The sequence below is a fragment of the Vulpes vulpes genome, chromosome 3, assembly GCF_048418805.1.
Source record: "Vulpes vulpes isolate BD-2025 chromosome 3, VulVul3, whole genome shotgun sequence".
Classification (NCBI taxonomy): domain Eukaryota; kingdom Metazoa; phylum Chordata; class Mammalia; order Carnivora; family Canidae; genus Vulpes; species Vulpes vulpes.
Window position 1 is genome coordinate 81,149,424 of NC_132782.1, and position 23,197 is coordinate 81,172,620.

Consider the following 23,197-nt stretch of genomic DNA (forward strand, 5'->3'; position numbering starts at 1 on the left):
TCTGGGGGAGGGATCCCACCAACTAAGGCTGGGACTCTGGGCAGGTGTGGTGTCAAGCAGGATTGCCAGTCAGGACTTCACAAGCCAATCCGGACCTGGTCCTGGACCTCTGTGGGCTGCAAACAAGACTTAGCTGTAGAGAGAGGCTGTAAATGCTGGGCAGTGGGTGACAGAGGCCAGATGGGAAAGGGAGCACCAGGGTGAGCCAGGCCACCTCACACGAGCCTGCACTGTCATCTGGGCAAGGGGACCTTGAACTGGCTATGCCCACATCTAGGCATTCCAGGGCCCCCATGCCACCAGTTGGTTTGACTTTTCCAGTTGACTACAGGTAGAAGTATTTAAAAGGAGAGAGTGGGGCGCCTGTGTGGCTCAGTTGGTTAAGCATCTGCCTTTGGCTCAGGTCGTGGTCTTGAGGTCATGGGATCAAGTCCCGGATCAGGTTCCCTGCTCAGAGGGGAGCCTGCTTCTCCCTCTCCCTCTGCTGCTTCCCCTGTCCATTGCTCTCTCTCCCCTTCTCTCTGTCTCTCATGAATAAATAAATTAAATCTTAAAAAAGAGGAGAGAGCCCGGGCAGCCCGCGTGGCAGGAGAGGAGAGTAGAGAGTGGCAGCCTTATGAGTGAAGAAGCCTGGATTTCAGGTCAGACCTGGCTCTGCCCTTTCTCACTGTGGGAACTTGAGCAAATGGCTCCCCTCCCTGAGCCTGTTTCTTCAACTGAAAAATGGAGGTAATATAACTTACTTCAAGTATGGTTAGGTATAATGATTGGGGGAGGCTGGACAAGGCAGATGAAGCATACATTCAGGTCCCTAGCAAGCTTGGAGCTTTGATTTATTATTTTTAAAAAAGTTTTTTTAAAGATTTTATTTTGAGGGGGATCCCTGGGTGGCTAAGTGGTTTGGCACCTGCCTTTGGCCCAGGGAGTGATCCTGGAGACCCGGGATCGAGTCCTGCATCGGGCTCCCAGCATGGAGCCTGCTTCTCCCTCTGCCTGTGTCTCTGCCTCTCTTTCTCTCTCTCTGTGTCTATCATAAATAAATAAATAAATAAATAAATAAATAAATAAATAAATAATCTTTAAAAATAAAAGATTTTATTTTGAGAGAGAGAACGCACACACGGACGCACACATACGTGGGGGGTGAGGAGCAAGGAGAGAGAGAGAAGCAGATTTCCCCACTGAGCAGGGAGTCTGATGAGGCAGGGCTCAATCCCAGGATCCTGATCATGACCTGAGCCAAAGGTAGACGCTTACCCAACTGAGCTAGCCAGGCACCCCAAGCTTGGAGTATTTAAACTTTCTTTTTTTTTAAGACAGCTCTTTTTTTTTTTTTTTTTTTAAGATTTTATTTATCCACTCATAGAGACACACACAGAGAGATAGAGAGGCAGAGACACAGGCAGAGGGAGAAGCAGGCTCCACGCAGGGAGCCTGACATGGGACTCCATCCCGGGTCTCCAGGATCACACCCCGGCTGAAGGTGGCGCTAAACCACTGAGCCACCCGGGCTGCCCCAAACTTTTTCTTTAAAAAAAAATTTAGTAATGGAGAGATATATATATTTTTAAATTTAGTATATATATATTCATTCTAATTGAAGGTGTTGTCATGGGAGAATCAGAATTTGTGAACATCCTTGCATTTATTGTACAATGTCATGTTGTTTTGTTTTGATTTACACACAGGATGATTGTCTTTTTGGGACTCCATCCCCCAAAGGTATTATCAGGCCCTGAGGAGGGCAAGAACAGGTTGCAGGTGCTTGTTGAGAGCCAAGTGATGGCTGGGGAAAGGAAGAGAAATGGGGAGACACATAATCCACCCTACTGAGACTCAACTCTCGGGAAAGTCTCTTGAACCATAGGAGACAATTCTGAGATTTTATCCTCGGGACAGGAGACCAGTGGGAGCATAGTGGGGTGAGTTGGGACACTGTAGCACAGACTCAGAACCAAGGGTGTTGACAGTTACAGAATCCTAAGAAATCACTGAATTCAACTGCCTCATTTTATAGGTAGAGAGAAAGAGCCCCAGGAAGACAGAGATTTGCCCAGGGTCATTCATGGAATTAGTGGCAGAGTGAGGATCAATTCAGATCTCTGCTTAAGCCAGGGTACCTGAAGCTAGGAGTCTCCAAGGGAGAGGAGCCCTATTTCCCACCCCTGTCCTGCACAGTGGCCACCAGGTCTGCTTATTGTCATGCCCTTCTCCCTGCATTCCCCCCAAGTTCCTGCATGCTCAGCATGGGGGTTCAGACACCGGAGGAATAGTGCTGCATCAGGGCCCACAGGCCAGGGGCAAAGCCAGACAGGCACACAGGGATAAGGAACAGCTCTGTTGATCTCTGTGCCAAGGATCCCAATAAAGCCACTTAGGAATGGCTCTCTCTCCAGAGGAGGCCAGCTGAGGTGGGCACCTGAGGCCCCAGAATGTGGCTGAGATGAGCAGAGAGAATGCACCCCTTGCAGAGAACATCAGGGGACAAGGGAAGAGAGCACCTGTGGCTCCAGGGACCAAGAGGTGACTGTGCCAGGAAGAGGTATCTGGCCAAGGGACGTGGGTGGGTGGGAAGGTAGGCCTGTGAGCAGCCTGGGATGTCATTTCAGTGCCTCAGATGGTCACAGGGGCCCTTGATCCTGGGAGCCTGGGCATGGAGGAAAGCACTCATAGAACCTTTTCTGAGCTTCCAGCCCCAGCTGACCACCTCCCCCTCTTTCCCTCCTGTCACCGGACATAGGTCACACCTCCCACCAAACCTAGGGAGGTTAGCTTTGGCCTCTACCCCTCCAATCCCCCATCAGAGATAGCCCTGGTTGGGAAGTCTGGAATTCTAGATCGGTTCATAGCTGGCCCTCTGTAGCTACTCAGATGTGTTTCCACTTCTGTGGACTCTGGTGACACCCCCTGACATGGGCAAGAATCCCAGCTCTGAGGACTGTTAAAGATGCCAGTGAGGTGACAGTGTGAGTGCCTCAGATCAAACACCCCAGTTCATGTTCTTAGGGTGAGAGCAGGGACAGGAGCTGGACCTCAGGGCCTGGGAGAAGGGGTGCTCAGAGCTGTTGAACAGGTGGCCTGCCTGGGGGATGCCAGGGGAGGGTGACCAAGGCTCCACTTTGCCACCTGTCACCCATCGCCACTGGTTTCACACTCATTAACCCTCTGGGGCCTCTGTGCAGGTGTAGTGATGATCATAATGGCAACTGGGGGTGCTGAGACCTTCCCGTGGGCCAGGCCACACAAGACTTGTGAGAGGTGGGTGCTTCCAGCTGTGTGCAGGACTGAGAGGGAGTGAATGTGAGCCGAGAGATCAGAGAGGGCGGGGAGGGAGGGGTGTAGTTAAGGTAAGGGGCGTTAAGAGGGGTGGGGGGGGGACCCTAGAAGCAAGGAAGGCCAGGCACTGAGGCGCTTTCAGGCTCAGGTGTGAACGACTGATAATGAACTCTTCTTGAGACCCCTTTCGGACGAAGTAAGGGCACCCCAAAAGGAAGGGCGGGAGGGGAGATAAGGGTCTCTTCTTCCTCTTCCAAACTCTAGACCCACAGAGTCTAGAATAGAGTGGGGACGCGGGCGCTCACACTTAGTGTATTGATTATGCTAATGTGAGCCCCGTCCCGCCCGCTCAGGAGGCCACGCCCCTCGAACGACCCGTTGCGCCGGAGGGGCGGGGCTATGCTAATGAGGCCAGTCGGACCTCGCCTGCGGCGCTGGCGGCTCCCGCTTGCTGGGGCGAGGCGGCGGCGACGAAAGCCATGGCCGGGGCGTTGGCGGGTCTGGCCGCGGGCTTGCACGGCCCACGGGGGGTCCCCGGCCAAGACTCGGACTCAGACACAGACTCGGAGGACCCGAGTGCCCGGCGCGGCGCGGGCGGGCTGCTGCGCTCGCAGGTCATCCACAGCGGTCACTTCATGGTGTCGTCGCCGCACAGCGACTCGCTGCCCCGGCGGCGCGACCAGGAGGGGCCCATGGGGCCCGCAGACTTCGGGCCGCGCAGCATCGACCCCACACTCACCCGCCTCTTCGAGTGCATGAGCCTGGCCTACAGGTGAGGGCGGCTGCGGGCCCGACAGCCTCGGCCCTCCGTGGCGGGACCACGCGCTGGGGCCCCGGACACCCGACCTGGCCCCAAACTCTCGAGACTCCGACCACGTCCTGGACACCCCTCTGCCCCGGCCCGAGCGTCCTCCGACCCCGGCCCGGCCCAGCCCTCCGCCCGGAGTGCGCACCTCCAGGTTTCCGTGGCTCACCCCTGCACTCCCCAGCCAGGGCACCGACCGCCTGCCCTCCACCCTGACCGCCCCAGGCCCACCTCGGGCCCCTCTCCCCGTCCCGACTCATCTGCCCCCAGAGAAATGCCAGGGCATCCCTCGCACCCTCAGGACCCTAAGCCATCCCCCCCTCCACTCTGGCGGTCACTCCCCACCCAACCACCTCGGCCCTCCACTCCCTGCGCAGCAGCCGGCCCAGACCCACTCCATGCCCGCTCCCTGCCGACACTCCTCACGCCCATGATTGTCCCGACTCCCAGTCGCTCGTCCACCTTGCACTCCCCAATTGCCGGGACATCTGTTCTTGACCTGCTAGGTCGAGGGTGGCGGGAGAAGGGTGCCCCGGGCGGACCCAGGGGGGCGCAGCTGGCACGGTTTCCCAGCGGTCGCCCGGCAGGGGGTGCTGCACGCCGCGTGGGTTGGTGCCCGGGAGGCCAGGGCTCGCCGACCCGGGCTGCCGCGAGGCTGAGCGCCTAACGCTGCCCAGGACCCCTGCTCCGCCGCCGCAGACCGCGCAGACCGCGCGCGGTCCCGGCTCCACGCCTGCGTCCCAGGGGAGGGCGCGAACCCGGGTTCTGGCCCAGTGCCCTGGAGCAAAGTTCCCAGGAGCGGAGGGGCCAGGATAAATTATCAACCGAAAACCGTAGAGGTGAAAGGGGGATCGGCCGGCCTTGATCTTTTCTCTGTGCAAATATTCCTTTTCCTCTGCGGCGCCTCCTCCCCTACTGAGAACCGCTGGACACAGAACGGCCCTTGAAGCTCCGACGAGGAGACGAGGAGCCGAGGAGCCGCGGCTGGGGTGGGGATTGCGGGGGGGTGTTGCCCACCCCCCACCGGCAGCCCAGCCACGACCCCATTGGCTGGAAGCGACGTAACCTTGGCCCACACGCTCTGGCCCCAGGCCCAGGTCATGTTGCAACCTGAGCGTCCAGGGCGCCGGACCGATGAGGAAAGTTCAAATTCCCGTCCCTTTCTTCCCTTCCCCCGCCTCCTGGGACATCACGGGACCGACTGGGACAGGGCATTTAAGGTCCTGGTACACCGAATGTGGGCACCCCTCCTCCCGGGGCTCTCTCAGCGCTCCCCATTTCTCAGCTGCTCCCAACTTCAGCTTCCTGTTTTATACCAAATCCCATCCAACCCCAGACCATGGGTGGCCAAAAGGGGAGATTCAGGGGAAGAGGCAAGGTTGGGGCCAGAGCACACTCCAAGAACTGCCCACACTAAGAGGCTGACTAGAACCTGATGTGACCCAGGGGAGCTGGGGAGGAGAGGGCTGTGCTTTCTCCCTAACACCCAGAATATTCCGTCTCTGTTGCAGCTCAAGCTCCAGGGATGGAGGTGGCTCAGTACTAGAGGAGACTTGGGCTTCCCCCTGTTTGGTAGAGGAAAAAAATCTGAGGTTCAGCCTGGGAGAGTGTTTTAGCCCTTGAATATCCCTAATTATAGGTGTCCCCTAGTAGGGAGAGTGTTGGGGAAGCCAGGGTGACCCAGAGAGTGACTGGATGGGAAAGGACAGCAAGGCAAGGGGTCCACAGGCTGCCTGGCCAGCTTTCATCCTCAGCAGGCACTGTGGGCAGACAGAGGACTCCTCTTCTAGGAGGAGGTGCATAGTCCACAATTCTGTGGGTAGAAGCCCCAGGGAGACAGGTTCTGGAAGTTCCAAGAAAACACTTGTTTGTGGTCAGAGCTGGCTAGTTACAGAAAGCATGACCTTGGGGAGAGACCAAGCAGGACCCTGTCAGAGAGACTCTCAGGGAATTCCTGTAAGGTAGACTGGAGACACGGTAGGGGGTGGGGGGTGGGGCTGAACTAAGTGTCCTAGGCTTTCTCCAACCCATCTTTGAGATTTCCAGACTTCCTGGTGGTCATAAGCCCTTGAACCCTAGTGCCAAGCTTTTTTCCCAGGCTGGGAACCTCTCCTCCCCTCCTAGCCAATAAGCCTGGTGCAGACCAAATCCTTCCCTTCAGGACTTGGATGTTGTCACCATCTCATCTTCCCGAGCACCACTGCCTTGGCTACAAACATTATAGCCTCGGCTAGGGAATGGAAAGAGGGCAGGCAGGCTGGGCATGGGGCACTGGGTGATCAGAGTGGGCTGAGAGGTTGCTGGGATACAGGCAGGGGCAGCAAACTCAGGAGTCTCCCCAGGTGCCACAGAAGAAGCTGGCCCAGGAGGTATCAGCGCACCCCATCCATGACTCCCTACTAGACAGATGGTGTTTATCTAACTTAGGAGGGAGGGGGCCAGCCAGCAGGCATGGGCTTATGTACCCTATTTGGGTAATGAGGCCTGTGGTACCCTGGGATGGCAGTCCTCCCCACTCCCTGCCCAAAAACAAACACAGGAGCTTGGAGACCAGAGAGGAGAGGGGACCCAGTGACCCATGCACTGAAAGGGTTGTAGGAGTCAGATTGCCATCCCCCTACCCCATACCCCCAAGATGAGGGAGAAGCCTCAGAAGAAAGCAGACCTGGTGTTCTGAAAAACTAAGCCTTGGGGCCTCAGCTTCCCATGTGAGCCAGGGTTGGAAAAGGTGGGCCAGAGGGGGCTGGTGTCCAGCCCTGGCTTGTGGACCATGAGGAGGGAGGGAGAAGGGAGGGACCAGTGGGGGTCTAAATGCTGAGCATCTTGACCTTCCAGGTCAGCTCCTTAGGGGTGGTACACTCCCCCTGTGTCTAGCACATCCTGACCGTGAGAGTCAAGTCCCTCACCTGTGTGTAGAGCCCTTCTTCTTTTTTTTTTTTTTTTAAAGATTTTGTCTATTCATGAGACACACACTGAGAGAGAGGCAGAGACATAGGCAGAGGGAGAAGCAGGCTCCATGCAGGGAGCCAGACATGGGACTCTATCCCAGGTCTCCAGGATCAGGCCCTGGGCCAAAGGCGGCGCTAAACTGCTGAGCCACCTGGTCTGCCCTTCCACCTCATGGATTTGATTGACTGCTAGGATTAGGGTCAGGGTTAGGGCCGGGATTAGGGTGCTGCCTCCCCACTGCCTACCACACCACCATCTCAGAATGCCTTCCTTTGGAGCCTGATGGCTATTGTCGTGCACACACCCCTGAGAAAGGGGCATCCCTTCCAGCTCAGGCCAAATTGCCATCCCTGGACTCTGGATGGGGCAGAAGCCAGAGGGCAGTGAAAAAGCAGCTGGCTGCTTGGAGGCCACTTCTGGTTTAGAGACTCCCTCCCCACACCTTATCCATCCCCTGGGGGAACAGTGAGTCAGGTGGAGAAAAGCCACAGGGCCTGAATGAATCTCCATCAAGTGACCTTGGGCATGTCCCTTTGGCTTCCTGACGCTCAGTTTCCTTCTGTAAGAAATGGGTCTGGGAACCCTCCTGAACAGGCATACAGACAGATGTCTGTGAGGCCACTGGCATTATTGTCCTGGTAAATAGGTTTCAGCCCTGGCTTTAGTTTTGGTGGTAGGTTAATGAGCAGCTTCCACCAGAGAATACAAGGGCCCCTAGCAGGGACCTGGGGGGATATTTTTTAAAGGTCTGAGACTCAGGGTAGGAATTTCAGGCAGGTTAGAGTGTGGGGCAAGATTTGCAGGATTCTGGGAGCAGGGAGCCCTCTGATGGCCCGCATGCATGAGTACTCAGTGTGCGGAAGAGCGGGGAGCCAGCCCTGCAGGAGGCCCCTCTTAGCTTCCCCTGTACCCCCCTCCCTCCCTGACCCAGCCGTCTCCCTCTGACAGTGGCAAGCTGGTATCTCCCAAGTGGAAGAATTTCAAAGGCCTCAAGCTGCTTTGCCGGGACAAGATCCGCCTCAACAACGCCATCTGGAGGGCCTGGTACATCCAGTGTGAGTGGGCATCAGGGGCCTCCCCACCAGAGGGGCTGCAGTGGGAGGGGCGGGCGCCCAGGAAACACCCATGACCCTTAGGGCCAGGATCGGCATCTGACCTCCAGAGGGTCTCAGGGAATGTGTCCCAAAAGGTGCTCTCCACAGGGACGCTAGGCACAGCAAGGGTCACCCTTTGGAAGGTGGGCAGAGGTTTGCAGGGCAATCCAAGGCCCTTTCTACATTCCATCAGTCCAGACTACTTCAAATGCCAGGGTGGGAAGAGGTGCTAGATGCTGTCTGGGCCAATAGCATCACATCGAAAATAGGAAATAAGGATCTTGCCTGGGTCTCTACCAACCTTTCACTGAAGCCCTGATGCAACCCCTAGGAGGTGCTCCCATGGAGACTGGGGGGGCAGGGGGCCCAGAGAGGCCATGTGGTAGAGTGGAGGGGCCTGCAGACTTGGGAGTTGCCCAGAGCTGCTTTTCTCCTAGTCTCTGCCCTTGCTGGCTGTGTGACTGCAGGCTATGTGACTAACCTCTCTGAATCTATTTACTCATTTATAAAATAAGGCCAACAGTCCTACTTTTCCTGGTTGGCCTGGGGATAACAGGTATGAATGGGCTTGGCACAAAGCACAATAGCTGGTGCTAAATAAATGATGGTTGAATCTGATATACCATTGAGGAGGTCACAATCATTCATTTGGGGGCATGAGCCCCCACCATCACCACCACCACTATAGCAGGGGAGCAGAGACTGAGCAGCCTCAGACCAGTCGGCCCTGGATTGGGACCTTGTCTGACTGAGTCAAGTCCTGCTACAAGATCAAAGGCTGCCCTGAGTTGGGAACACACAGCCCAGGAGGGGCCAAATGCAGTATTCTCTGTCCTGGCTCCATTGGATTCCATCCAAGCAGAGAGAGGGAGGGTTTTCTGGTTTCTATTTATCTATGGCGCCTGGTACTTCATAAACCATCTTATTCGAGGCTTCCTGGCAATCCAAGTAGATAGGTATTATTTCCCCCATTTTATGGATGAGCAAGTAAGGCCCAGAAGGCCAGTAACTTGTTCAGGGTCATGGAGCAGAAAAGGAGCAGAGCTGTGACTGGTTGGAAGTCCAGGGCTTTCCTCCTCTGAGCCCAATGCTCCTTCCACTGCTCCCAGCTGGCTGGCTTCCAGTCCTCACCTGAGAACTTGTAAGAAGGGCCCTACCCAAACCAGGAAGCTGATAGGCCAGAAGGAGTCACTCTGCCCCCGCTACCCCCGCACTCTCTACCCCTCCCCCACAAAGCTGGATGGGATGCCAACTCCTCTCTGCAGAAAAAATTTCTGATGCCACCCAGGGTCCTCAGCCAGACAGGCAGACCCTGGTCTCTGGCTACTGTCTGAGTTGCTGGAAGCACCCCAGGTTCTGTGTCAGACAGAGAGGGGTTGGAGTCAAGTTCTAGGATGCCCCCACTGTGTGACCTTGGGAAAGTCCCTAGCCTCCCTAGCTGAAGATCACTTATCTGCAGAGTGGGAGTAACAGTAGGTCCTGCTCTGAGGTTTGCTGTGAGTTTTCAGTAAGATCGTATCTCAGCACAGGGCCTGACCCACACAGGGGCTCCCTGAAGGTGATTATATTATTGGGAAAAAGAGAGGAGTGAGGACTGCTAGATAGCTGCCTGGCTCATCCCCCTCATACCTGCCACCCGTCTGCCGGTTCCTGGGCTCCAAGATACCCCCTCCTTTCCTGCACCCCCAAATTATCCTGGTGTCCTCTGAGCTCCCAGAGCACTGTACACCTCTTCTGTTTGGGCTCCCCGCCTTGCTCATGTTCTGTGTGTACTTTCCTTATCTCTCCAACTAAGCTGTGAGTGCTCTGATTCATCTGCGGATTCCCTGTCCCAGCATCTGTCCCAGCATAGTGCAAGGGGCTTCCTGAATGGGTGAACTTAATCAGTGTTCAATGAAGCCTGCCCCAGTCCCAGAAGTCATGTGGTCGCTGCCCTTCTGTCTAGAGTACAGGGTCCTTGGGATGGGGGAGGGAGGGCCCAGCCAGGCCAGGTCTGCTCAGACCTGACCCTCTGGGGACCCTGGACAAACTTAATGTTTTCTGGTGCTCATTCCCTCTATCTGGGAAGCCAGGGCAGTACTGTTTGAGACTCTCCTTGCTGTCACCCCTTGGCAGTCCACATACATCCAGAGGCCCATCCCTTTGTTTTCCAAGCCACTGCTCAACCACCAGGACAAACCCCCTCCCCTAGTCCCATGGGGATCACTTTGGAGACTGTCCTTTAGGACAGAATTTCATGAATAATGCTGAAGATCCCAATATATTTCATGTCTGAGTAGTAGCTCCACCCCCCCCCATCACCCTCCCCCGTCTGTTAATTGTCCCAGAGGGTCTGCTGAGGGCTGAGGTGGGAAAAATCACTGCATGGGGATCCCAGGGGTCGGAAGCCCTACTGTGTGCCAAGCTCTGTGCCAGATTCAGGGATTTGAGGCTAGGGAACAACAGCTTCTGCTTTTACTCTCAGCAGGGAGGCCAGCATGCAGAGAAATGGCCAAGGCCAAGTGCAGAATGAGGCAGATAAGACTGTGGGGTTTCAGAGGAGGGGGGCCTTCCTGGAAGTGGAAACTGCCCTGGGCTCTCCTGATGGGTGGGCAGATGTGAGTGAGGCAGAGAACGGAAGGGAAGGGCATCTGTGTAGAATAAAGCCAGAGGGTGGGCTGTGGCTGAAGCTGTTTGGCTTCAAGGTGGAGCAGGTGAAGGAGGTAAGAAGGGGGCAGAAGCAGAGAGGCCAGTCATGGAGGGCTTGGAAGCCAAGGTAAGGGGTGTGAACTTTACCTGGGAGGTACAGGGAGTCAGGGAGGGTCTACCGGCCACAGCAGGAAGGTGGGCTGGAGAGGGTGAGGCTAGAGGCAGGAAGGTCCAGGTGAGAGATGACACCAGACCCTCGGGGTAACAGAATATGGAGGGAGGGGACAGTAACAGAAATGCTACACATGCTCAGGAGTGAGAGTCAATTAGTCCACAGATAGGAATGCTGGGGGTTGATGGAGGAGTTTCTGTGATTGGGAGGCAGTGTTGGCCTCTAGAGGAGGTGCAGGCTTGGGAGGGATGTTTCCAAACATCTGAGAGTGGCAAGTTTTGGGACATCCTTTTTTATTTTTTTAAATTCCCCCTCCCCCCAAATTTTGGTACATCCTGATAGAGATTCTGTGGGCAGCTGGAAAATAAGTCTGCAGCTGGAATGGGGCAAGATGAGAGAGGTTTGGGGGCAGGACTTGCAGAAGAGCCAGTGAAAATTGTCAAAGAGGCAGGAGAACCAAAGGAAGGTTCAGTGCTCCAAACCCTAGGTCCAGGAGGAAGGGCCTGGGGAAGGCGGACGAGTAAGGGTCTTGGCTGGGCAGTGGGGGCAGGTGCTGAGTTACAGGAAGTGAAGAGGAAACCAGGAGGCACCAAGTGGAGGTGCTGATAACAACTCTTCCAGAACTAGCCACAAAGCAAAGGGGTGAAAGGAAAGATTACCTTGTTGGGGTAGCAAGGGAAGGGAAAGTTTAGGAGGCAAAGGGGCACATGTGGTATGTGTTTATGGGCCCCAAAGAAGGAGCCTGGGGGAGAGGGAGATTGGATTGGAGAGAAGGAAGGGAGTGGAGGAGGTGATGAAATGGCTCAGCTAGGTGGCCTGAGGGGACAAGGGGTGCTGGCATCAGATTGGGTAGTGTCAAGGAGCCTGAGGCAGGGGACCAAGGGCTCCAGGCCCTGGCCTGCATGCCTGACTTTGGAGCAGCTCAGTTCCTGTGGTCCCCCAATCCCATTCAGCCAGTGTTACCTGCACCCCTACTGGGCTCCCAAGGGAGGCGGAGGAGGTGTAGGGAGGTTCCTTTCACAGGGTCCCATCAAAAAGGGAGTTCTGGGAGGGCTAGAGCAGGCAGGAAGGCTTCCTGGAGGAGGTGGCACTTAATCTAAACATCAGAAGCTAAGCAGGATTTCATAGTGTGGTCCTGGGGTCCTAGCCCCCTTGGGGCGGAGGTGAAGAAGCTGGGTACCCTCCTGACCTGGCCCCCTTCTCTCAGATGTGGAGCGGAGGAAGAGCCCCGTCTGTGGCTTCGTGACCCCCCTGCAGGGGCCGGAGGCTGATGAGCACCGGAAACCAGAGGTAGCAGAGCCCAGGGACCCGGAGCCTGCAGGCCTCCCTGCCACACGCCCTTCTTCAGTCCCTCGGAGCGCGGGGCAGGAGGGGCTGGCCCAGGTGGGGACTGGGTGAGGGGTGGGCTCGGTGCCGGCCTCTCACTGAGCCCCTCCCCGACCCTCCCCAGGCCGTCGTCCTGGAGGGCAATTACTGGAAGCGGCGCATCGAGGTGGTGATGCGCGAGTACCACAAGTGGCGCATCTACTACAAGAAACGGGTCAGTAGGGGAGGGGGTGGGGGGGTGGCTGCTGACCACTGCCGCTCTAGGAAGAGCCGGCGGGTCTCCCTCCCACCCCCACCCCGACCCAACCCCCAACCCCGCCTCCCATTAAGACCCAGGCTGACAGCGCCACCGTGTGGTCCAAAGTCTCTTCGCCACCTCCGTACCTCCAGGCGCAGGGGAGCTCCTGAAGGGAATTGGGGATCCCTTTTGTCCCGGGGAGCTTGTGAGCAGGGGAGGCCTTGGTGGGCAGTGATAGAAGAGGGACAGGCTATCCAGTATCCACCTCTGTGTGTTCCTGCAGCTCCGTAAATCCAGCAGGGAAGGGGATCTTCTGACTCCAAAGCAGGTGGGTGCTTCCCTCCAGGTGGGTGAGGCAGGGGCCAGCGAGGGTCCTGGAGGGACTTGAGGGCAGTGGGTGTGACTGCTGTCCTCTAGCTCATTGAGCCCTTCACTCCGGAGGAGGGGAAGTCTTTGAGCGCAGTGGTGGGAAGACCCCAAGTCTTCTGGTTAGCCCAGCAAGTGGTGGGAGGCATGGAGGACCCAAGTCCCTAAGAACTGGGGTTCCAGGCAGGAAAAAGTATAGGGGCAGGAAGCAGACCCTTATCTATTCAGCAGGCCCTCCGGCTCTATCTGCTGGGGGTCAGTCATTAGGAGCCAGTGGGTGTGACCATAGGCCTTCCAGGCAGCCAACTGAGTCCTCCAGAGAGAGGTGAGGAGGGCCAGGCCTGCAGAGGCTCCAGACCTGCTAAGCATGTCATCCCCTAGGTGCAGGGCACATGGGAGGGTGAGGGGCAGCACGAGACCCCTGCATCCCTCCCATGGCTGCTGAAGGCTCTGTCTCCCTAGGCCGAAGGGGATTGGCAGCCACCGGAGCGATGGTGCGAGCAGCTCTTCTCCAGCGTCGTGCCTGTGCTGCTTGGGGGCCCGGAGGAGGAGCCCGGTGGCCGGCAGCTTCTGGACCTCGACTGCTTTTTGTCCGACATCTCCGACACGCTCTTCACCATGACGCAGCCAAGCTCCGCACCCTTGCAGCTGCCCCCTGAGGATGGTGAGGGCCTGCATCTGGAGAGGGAGGCCTTAAGAATCCGGGAAGCCGAGGGAGGATGGCCAAGGGTGGACAGCCCCGACTCCATCCTGCCTTGCCACTCCTGACCTCACCACTGCCCTCTCCAGCCTACGTGGGCAATGCTGACATGATCCAGCCAGACCTGACGCCTCTGCAGCCCAGCCTGGACGATTTCATGGAGATCTCAGGTGAGGCAGCATCCCCTGCTGGGTAGGGTGGACAGGTGGTGGGGGGAGGGTCAGCATGAGGATAGTTCTTAGATGACCACCAGACCTGAGGCCCCGTCCTAGGCCCATCTGGGAGGATGGATGGTTAAATGATTTCTGAGGGCCCTTCCTGGTCTTTCTTTGTCTGGACGCGGGATACAACTGATACGGCCACAGGTGAGAGCAGGGACAGACTGGGTGCCTATGCAGGGGCCAGGGGCCAGGCATATTGGAAGCTAAAGGCTCTGTGAGCTCCCAAGAAAGTAGTGGATGTTGGGAATCTCAGGAGAGAGAGGGACTTTGATCTGTTTGGGCCTGTTTATTGTTTACACAATTCTCCTTAAAAACTATTTATTAAAGAATATGCATCTGGGTGGCTCAGCCCATTAAGCATCTGCCTTTGACTCAGGTCATGATCCCAGGACCCTGGAATCAAGCCCCATGTCGGGCTCCCTGCTTAGTGAGGAGTCTGCTTCTCCCTCGCCCTCTGTCCCTCCTCCCATTCGTGCTCACTCTCTCAAATAAATAAATATTTAAAATCTTAAAAAAAAAAAAAAAAGAACATTCCAAACATGCACACAAGTAGAGAGAGAGTGGTTCACTGAACCCTCATGTAACCATCACCAACTTCAACATATATCAACTTTGACCAGTCTGGTTTCATGTAGACCTCACCCACACCTCACCTACTTCCTATGTTGTTTTTAAGAAAATCTCAGGAATTAAATCTGGTAAAGAATTTTTTTTAAAGTAACATGTAGAAACATGTACCTCCCTTTCCTGACCCCAGGGCCACTAGGTCACTGGTTTCTTGTATCCTCTTGGAGATACCCATGTCTGTATAAGCACCTGTGCACAAATGTTTCCTTTTGTTTTCCAATAGACTGCCTGACATCGCTTTCTTTACTTAGCTGTAGATCTTGGAATCTGTCCCTAATAATCATTTGTTTAGGGGACTCTGGAGCCATGCTCAGGGTCAGGTAGCCATAGAGGCTTGTCTTGTCTCAGCCAAAGTCCAAGGGAGTAGAAAGGGGGTTTCTGGCATAAAGGCTTAGTTTCAATGGCCCCTCCACTTCTTCCCCACAGGGTCCTGGGCCTGTCAATCAAGAAGTGGGGCGGGAACTAGGGAATGAGGAACCACCCCCACCCCTGCCTCAGCCCTGGGCAGGGTAGGGGTGGTGGGGCAGAAGTGTTGATGGCAGTGCCCAGAGAGCAGACCAGCCTGGGAGGGCAGCGGTCCTGTCTGGGCACACACACCCCTGCCACAGGTAGGAAACTGCCTCCACCGTGGACTCTGGGCCAAATCTGGGGCTAAGAAGCCACTTTTCTCCATCCAGGGTGGCTGCTGGGGTGGAGGTGAGCATGCAACCAAGGGTAGGGGATGTGGGTCATGCAGAGGAGGTGGCTAGCGTGGCCCCCTCTGGCGCTCCACGCACAGGGAGGGCAGGGAGTGCCAAGGCCAACAGGGCTACTGCTCTGATTGTCCCCAAGAGCTTCTCACTTGAGAGGAAACCCGGTGAGAAGGCCAGAACTCCATGGAGGGAGGGGGCTTGAGGAGGAGTGTTCAAGGAAGGGGTGGAGGCTTGGAGCAGGAGAGGACCTCAGGGAGGGATGTACATCAATGTATAGAAGCTGGGGGGGACCAGGGCTCTGTGGGTGACCAGCTAAGGTTAGGAGGAGGGAAGGAATAATGAAGGGGAGACTATGACAAGGGGTGGTAGTGACTGGGCTCATTACCCTATGAGCCCCACAGAGCGCTGGGAGCTAGGGAGCAGCAGGGTGCAGGCCAGTATGTGGCTGGTTCTAGAGTTAGACCTCAAGGGGCCTAGCGATGAGACCCAAGGTCTCTGCCGGCTGAGGGGGCCCTCTGCCACCCAGTCCCTCAGTTAAAGGGAGGCAGTAGGACAAAAAGATCCTTTCTGATTGGGTGGTCAAGGACACACATGAGTCCCTGTGTGCAGGCACACATGCCTACCAACCCAGACGCGCATACCTGGGCACAGAGCAGATATGCACATGTGGAGCACTTCACATCAAGGCAGGCACATACAGACCCAGACAGAACTACAGACATTGGGGCAGGCACACACACGCAGGGAAGTGTTTTGCATGAGATCACACATTGACACCCCCAGAGCCAGCCTTCCAGCGACACATGGTCACCAGAGTCACATAAGATGCACATACAAGTTTAACCCCCGTCAGTCTCCAGGTCTGGTGTGGGCTTATCTGTCCCAGGCCTGGGTCTCCTTCAGAGTGGCCTTTGGGAGAGAAGTCTGACCAGCTCCCCTGGCCAGGGAGCCAGGGCCCATTCAAGGCCAGTGGGGCTGGGTCTGACCAGACCAGGAGGCCTTGGGAGCTGGTTCAGGCCAAAGGCTGTCAGGGTCAGAGAAAGGTGCCCGGAAGGGAGCGGGTGGGCGGGTGGCGCTCAGGCCCGGGATGTGGTTAGGCCACAGGCAGCTGCTTCCCAAAACCAGAATAGCCTGGGGCTTACACAACCCACACCTCAGACAATCTGGCTGCCCCCTCCCCGCCAGCTCTTCCAGGCTTTCCAGCCCTCCCTCACTCCTGCCCTCACCCTGAGCCCACCCGCTTACCTCTGCTATGACCCCCTTAGCCCTCCACCCCACTCCTAGGCTCTACTTTTGAGGCTCCACTGGACATTCCAACAAACCAACTTACTCCAGACCCACTGACCTCCTGACCCCTCTCACCTCTAACTCACCCCTGAATTGCTGTCACCCTGGGGCTCTTCCCTATGCCAGACCTCCACCCCTTGCACCCCACCCCTCTCCCTCCCTGGCATTCTATTACCCTGCCCCTTTCTATGACCCCAGCAGAGCTGGTAACAGAAGCGAAAGAGAGGAATGTCCAGGGTTGGGATGGAAAAGGGGGCCTCATGAGCCAAGTGTGGGGTTCAGTGGGAGGACTATTTCCCGGGGTCCCCCTCACACCCCCACACTGCCTCTGCTGTCCTGCATGCAGGCCCATCCCACCCGAACCTCTGTTGCTGCTTCCCCTGAGACAGACAGAAACTCTCCCAATTTCACAATCTCCTGTGGAAGCCCCCCCTCCCCCGCCTACCCCCACCTCACTGCCAGTCAGGCTGGCCCAGCCTGGGGACAGGGCACAAGGCCCACTCTCCTCCCACAGCTTCCAGGCCCGCCTGGCCTTAACCCTAACTACCACCGCCCTGTATGTCTGAATTACAGATTTCTTCACCAGCTACCGCCCCCCACAGACGCCCACGCCTTCACATTTCCCGGAGCCCCCCAGCTTTGGCCCCATGGCTGACCCTTTCTTCAGCAGTGGGATCCTGGGCTCAGAGGTGCCCCCTGCCTCATCAGGCATGACCCACCTCTCAGGGCATAACCGCCTGCAGGTGAGCTCCTGCTCTGCTACACTCAGTCCTGCCTAGGTCACCTACCCGTTTCTGGGAGATAGGGCACTTCCTGAGTGCCCAGTCCTGTGCTTGGTTGACTGAGAGGGACTGAAGGGGGAGAGAGAGCCCATCTCTGCCCTGTGAGAGAGCACCATTCAGCTGGGATGGAAAGATCGTGAAGGACCAGGTGGTTGTAGAAGAGAGGCTGGGGGTGGGGGCATGGAGCCAGGGTACCACTGAAGAGTGGGTTGCTTGTGAAAGGCTTCCTGGAGGAGGGGAGGTTCTGGGCTTAGTGAATGGATTGGGTTTGGACAGAAAAAGAGACCAATAGAAGGCAAGCCAGATGAGGAGACAAGCACAAATGAGCCCATGGAGACAGAAAGCTCAGTGTGAATGTTTAGGAAATGGTGAACCTGCCATTGTGGATTGGGAACTCACAGGCTCAATTCAGATGTCACCTCCCTGCTGCATGGTCAGAAGCCTTTTCCCTCTATCATCAGCCTGTTCAGGCATTCTTGTAGTTCATCGTTGAGAGATCTCCTCAACTAGACAGTGAGCTCCTTGCTGGAAGAGCTAAGCCTTGCTCACCACTCCATGTTCCATACCCAGCACAGTCCAAGCACATTGGCAGCACTGGGTAAATGGTTGCCCAATGAGAGTGTAGATGGATGGGGTGTTGATGAATTGATAGATGGGTTGTAGATGGGGGTGGTTGCTTACATGGGTTGGTGTACATTTAGGTAGGTGAGTGGTCGGTTGGATGGATGGGCTGGTAGATGGATTTGAAGATGCATAGTTTGATGGGTTGATGAATAGGCTGGTGGCTGAATAAGTGGCTGGTCAGGGAACAGATGGTGGATGGGTGGATGGATTATGAATGGGTTGGTGGATGAATTAAGGAGAGACGGTTGGATGGATTGGTGAATGGGCTAATACCTGGTGGGCTGGAGGAGAGATAGGTAGAGGATTTAACTCGCAGTGAGAGGATATATAAGTGAATGGAGGATGATGGGTTAGTGGATGGATCGGTGGCTGGATGGAGAAATTATCTGGCAAATGAAAATATAGGCAGGAAGACTGATGCTCTTTCTCAAACCTAATAGGTGCATACGTGTGTTCCACTCCCACCTCTCATTAGATTACAATTTCCTTTGGTGTGTGGGGGGTGGGGACAGGAGGGACCATTTCTCCTGTCTCTCCCAGTGCCCAGTCCAGAGCTCAGCCAGGGCAAGAGGCTGCCAGGGTGGCTACAAAGGCCAGCTGTTCCCCCCTGCTCTCTGTTTGTTCCCCAACCAGGCCCGGAGCAGCTGCCCTGGCCCGCTAGATTCCAGTGCCTTCCTGAACTCTGATTTCCTCCTTCCTGAAGACCCCAAGCCCAAGCTGCCACCCCCTCCAGTACCCCCACCGCTCCTCCAATACCCTGCCCTTGCCAAGGGGCCTGGCCCAGAGCCCTGTGCCCCCCCCACCTTCCCTCCCATGGCTCCTCCCCCTGCTTTGCTGCAGGAAGAACCTCTCTTCTCTCCCAGATTCCCCTTCTCTACCGTCCCACCTGCCCCAGGAGTGTCCCCACTGCCTGCTCCCACTGCCTTCCCACCGACCCCACAGCCTGGCCCTTCCCCTCCCCCCTTCCCCATAGACCTTCTACCCTCGGGATATCTGGAGCCCCCATTTGGGCCCCACTTCACAGTACCCCAAAGCATGCGGCCCAGAGGCAGGCCCCCCACCCTATCCCCTAGAGGGCGGAAGCCCAGTCCCCCAACCTTGGCCCCTGCCACGGCCAACTCCACTGCCACTGCGGGAGGCAGCAACCCCTGCCTCACACAGCTGCTCACAGCAGGTGAGATGGGAAGAGCAGGATCCCACATAGGGAAAGTGGGACCAAATGTAGAAGTGGGGAGCCTGGGGGAGCAGAGGGTGAAGTTTAAGGGGCAGGCTCAGGTTCAGCTGGCAGGATGGGGAGGTGGCAAGGAATTAGGGACATGGGCCCTGAAACCAGAAGGGAAGCAGGCTTTTTGGAAGGGCGAGATGGGGCCTTGGGAGTTGGGTCCCTCCAGTGGATGGGGGGACGGTCTTGAGGCTGGCCCCAGTGGCCCTCATAGTTCTGCCTGTGTACAGCCAAGCCTGAGCAAACCTTGGAACCATCACTTGTGTCCAGCACCCTCCTTCGGCCTTCAGGGTCCCCGGTAAGATGGTGGGCACTGGGAGGTGAGGGTGGGCCCCAGGCTTTACCTCCTTTTAACTCTCTGCCCTTCTCCACCCCAGCAGGAGATGGCCCCTGAATTCCCCCGCACCTTCCTCCCCCCGACCCCGGCCCCCACACCGCCCCGGCCACCTCCAGGCCCAGCCACACTGGCCCTTCCCAGGCCCCTGATTGTCCCCAAAGCAGAGCGGCTCTCACCCCCAGCACACAGCGGTAAAGAGGGCTTGCAAGGCTTGGGGAACTCCAGGGGATGGAGAAAGGGGAAGGAAGAAAGAGGGATGACATCTGAGGCCAGGATGAGAGGAACAGGGCAATGGGACCCTCTCCCCTGTGTTGGTCTGTCTGTGGGTCTGTCTGTCCCTGTCACAGGTGGTAAGCGACGGCTGTCTGGGGAGCTCAGCTCCATGCAGGGCCCGGGGACTCTGAGCGTCCACGTCTCTCCCCCTCAACCCATCCTCAGCCGGGGCCGTCCAGACAACAATAAGGTGGCACCATTCCCTCATCCCAAGATCTGTTTGCTACCCCTAGGCCCTTCCATGCTCCTTCCTAGGCTCACCCCACTGTCTGCCCCCCAAGACTGAGAACCGGCGCATCACACACATCTCTGCAGAGCAGAAGCGGCGCTTCAACATCAAGCTGGGGTTTGACACCTTGCACGGGCTGGTGAGCACACTCAGCGCCCAGCCCAGCCTCAAGGTAAGCCCCCAGCCCCAGCTGGCACCCCCAGAACCATAAGGCTCCTTTGTAGGCCCCCCTCCTACCGTCCAAGACCCAATCCCAGGACCCTCTGGACACCCAGTTTCCTCCTTCCACCCAGTGCCTCAGTGGGCCACAGAGTGGGGCCACTTCTAGCACCTGAGCCTACCCTGGTGATGCCTGCAGGTGAGCAAAGCAACCACGCTGCAGAAGACGGCCGAGTACATCGCCATGCTGCAGCAAGAGCGGGCGGCCATGCAGGAGGAGGCCCAGCAGCTACGGGACCAGATCGAGGAGCTCAATGCTGCCATCAAGTAGGTGGGGAACCAAGGGCACTGGGGCAAAGGGGTAGGCCGCCCGACTCCTCAGCCCTGACTGGCCCCCTTTCCCCCAGCCTGTGCCAGCAGCAGCTGCCTGCTACTGGGGTGCCCATTACACACCAGCGTTTCGACCAGATGAGAGACATGTTTGACGACTATGTCCGCACCCGGACGCTGCACAACTGGAAGTTCTGGGTAGTATCCTCATTCGGCCAGGGGTGGCGTGAGTCCTGGAGCCAGACCCAGCTGTGCCTGACTGCAGGCTAGCTCCACAGGCCAGGCAGGGGCCCAGAGCTGCCCCCAGGGGAAGAGACTCAAGTCCTTCCAGGTCTTTGGCATCCTGGCCAGCAGGAGTGCCTGGTGTTATGATGGGAGCAGAGGGAAACTCAGGAAGGAGGCCCTGGGTGCAGCCCAGAAGGGCAGAGAGGGCCCCCGACAGGCCATGGCAGGATGGGGGGCAGTGGCTGCAGCAGGCTTCAAAGTTCATGATGCCACAGTGGCCGGGCCCTTCCCTGGGTTTGAGCCAGATGTCAGGGCTACACATGAGCAGGGCGAGGGTCCTGGCTGATCAGCAGGCCTGTTCCTTGACCTGGGCCCAGTTCAGCATCCTCATTCGGCCTCTGTTCGAGTCTTTCAACGGGATGGTGTCCACAGCAAGCTTGCAGAGCCTCCGCCAGACCTCACTGGCTTGGCTGGACCAGTACTGCTCCCTGCCCGCTCTCCGGCCAAGTACGTGAGCCAACTGCCTGCCCACCATAATGTCCAGGGGTGTCCACCCTGCTCAGACCACAGGCCCAGGCTGCCTTTGAAATAGCCTAAAGTTTTAGCCATCCCACCACATACGCTGAATAGTCCTCTGCCTACCAAGTCACCTACAGACGGAGGTCCTGGGAGGGGCTGATGATCTTGCTAGCTAGTATATCCCTCTCATCCCTTTTGTCTTCAGCATCCAGGGGAAGGGCCCTGACCCTGGGAGGTGTCTCTCCCCCTCTCTCTTTCATTCTCTCATTGTCTTTCCCCAGCTGTCTTGAACTCTCTCCGCCAGCTGAGCACATCTACCAGTATCCTGACAGATCCAGCCTGTATTCCCGAGCAAGCCACACGGGCAGTCACAGAAGGCACCCTTGGCAAACCTTTATAGTGTTGGCCAGATGCTGCCGCTCACTCAGCTGCCCAGGAGCTGCTCTTCCTGGGCATGGGTTCCAGGGACGACGTCTGGGCACTCCCTTCCTGCCCCAGGTCTGGCTGTGCCCTTTCCTGAGGGTTTAGCAGGGCTCAAATCTCTTCCACCTCCTGAAAGCCAGCAAGAGCTATGTTCCAGTTGCTGCCCCACAAGTGATGAACACTGAGACCTGAGGGGGCAGGGGGGACTCATACTCTCTCTTTGGACCTTCATTTTCTAATCTGCAAAATAGGGGTGGAGAAGCTTCAACCAGATGATGATCCCAAGGCCTTAGCAGCTGTGACACTTGGGGCCTAAGCTGGCAATTCAGGGAGCTTGTAGGAGGAGGGGGGACAATTGTTTCCCCCACCTGCTCCTCTCCCCGCCCCCTTGATGGGGCTCAGGCCTCCACTTCTCGGCAAAGGGGCAGAAAAGGAAGTTCCCACTCTCTGTTCCTTTGCTGGTAGCCCACTGTGGGGTGAGGTGCTGCAGGATGGCATCCTTGGGTGACGCCAGGAAGGTCTGACCCCAGGAGAAAGCGGGGCAGGTGGTGGCCAAACCAGGGCAGGCATCTTGTGTGTGTGTGAATGCGTGTGTGTGGATTTTGTAAAGAATTCTTGCCAATAAAAACAAAAACTGTTTGGGACCATCAGTGTGTCTCATTCGGGAATGGAGAGCCAGTTGGCTGTGGGAAGTGGCCTTGAAAGGACCTTAGCTTTTCCTCTGAGCTGGAAGGCACTGGAAAGTTTTGAGTAGGTAGGGATAGGACAAGATCAGATGTAAGTTCTTAACAGGATCCCTCTGGGTGTGGAGTTGAGAATACACCACAGTGGGGCCCTTAAGGGCAGAGGCAGGGAGTACAGTTTTAGGCTATTGCTGGCATCCTGGTGAGAGGTGACAGACACTCATCCTGGAACTCCTCTTTGCATGGGCAGGAAAAGGTTCAGGAAAGCTTACCACCTTCTTTAAAAAAAAATTTTTTTTTTTTAATTTACTTGACAGAGCACAAGCAGAAGGGGACTGCAGGGAGAAGGAGAAGCAGGCCCTCACTGAGCAAGGGCTTAGTCCCAGGACCCTGGGAACATGACCTGAGCCAAAGGCAGATGCTTAACCCACTGAACCACCCAGGCACCCCGGCTTACCACTTTTTACGTTGGGAAAGGGCAGAGCTGAGTCAAGAAGTAGAAATGACAGGGCCTTCCACTGGAAACATCTAAAGAGAACATGCTACCACAGGGGGGTGGGGGATAGTGACCTCTCCATTATGCGAGATGTGCAAGCAGAGGGTGGATGGCCACTTGGTTAGGATATCTTAGAAGGAACTGATACCTCAGATGAGGAGTTGGGGTGAATGGCCCTGATACTTCATTGGTTTTTCTATTGAGCCATTTAACAAATCTTTTCTGAGGGCCCGCTGTGGACCACGCGATGGTCTTGGTGCTGGGGATTCCATTCACGGCTGATCCCTCTCCCCATGGAGCTAGTTCAAGCCTCTCACATCTCAGGACTTCTGTGGATGCTTGTGGGACATAAATAGCAGGCAGTCTTCTGTGGCCACTTGCCCTCATTTGTGTGTTATCATAACAGGGATGACAAAACTAACTGCACACTTATTTAATGTTTACTGTCTGGTGAGCACTATTTTAAGCACTTTATTTATATTAACTCACTTATTATATATTAACATCTTCCTCT

General features: G+C 56.5%; 1 protein-coding gene across 6 annotated transcripts; it reads left to right on the forward strand.

Moving 5' to 3' along the window:
- Window positions 1-3,661: 3,661 nt before the first annotated feature.
- Window positions 3,662-22,151, forward strand: MLXIPL (MLX interacting protein like). 6 transcript variants are annotated; one of them, XM_026019654.2, is made up of 17 exons: window positions 3,667-4,048; window positions 7,979-8,085; window positions 12,132-12,214; window positions 12,375-12,464; window positions 12,772-12,816; window positions 13,317-13,518; window positions 13,644-13,724; window positions 16,955-17,124; window positions 18,421-18,961; window positions 19,240-19,307; window positions 19,387-19,537; window positions 19,694-19,809; window positions 19,901-20,020; window positions 20,207-20,334; window positions 20,415-20,538; window positions 20,940-21,069; window positions 21,363-22,151. In XM_026019654.2, the coding sequence occupies exons 1-17, from the start codon at window positions 3,756-3,758 to the stop codon at window positions 21,479-21,481; spliced, it is 2,568 nt and encodes an 855-aa protein (XP_025875439.1). In that variant the 5' UTR covers window positions 3,667-3,755; the 3' UTR covers window positions 21,482-22,151. The 6 variants fall into 6 exon arrangements, with proteins under 6 accessions (XP_025875437.1, XP_025875439.1, XP_025875440.1 ...); XM_072752885.1 differs by having other exon boundaries at window positions 3,681-4,048; window positions 19,390-19,537; XM_026019652.2 differs by having other exon boundaries at window positions 3,662-4,048; window positions 19,387-19,809.
- The last annotated feature ends 1,046 nt before the right edge of the window (window positions 22,152-23,197 follow it).

Bases quoted from the DNA above. Each gene is read 5' to 3' on its own strand.
- MLXIPL (XM_026019652.2), top strand. From the start codon at position 3,756: ATGGCCGGGGCGTTGGCGGGTCTGGCCGCGGGCTTGCACGGCCCACGG. The intron at 8,086-12,131 runs GTGAGTGGGCAT...CCCTTCTCTCAG, and splicing joins GAGGGCCTGGTACATCCAGT to ATGTGGAGCGGAGGAAGAGC. The intron at 20,335-20,414 runs GTAGGTGGGGAA...CCTTTCCCCCAG, and splicing joins GAGCTCAATGCTGCCATCAA to CCTGTGCCAGCAGCAGCTGC.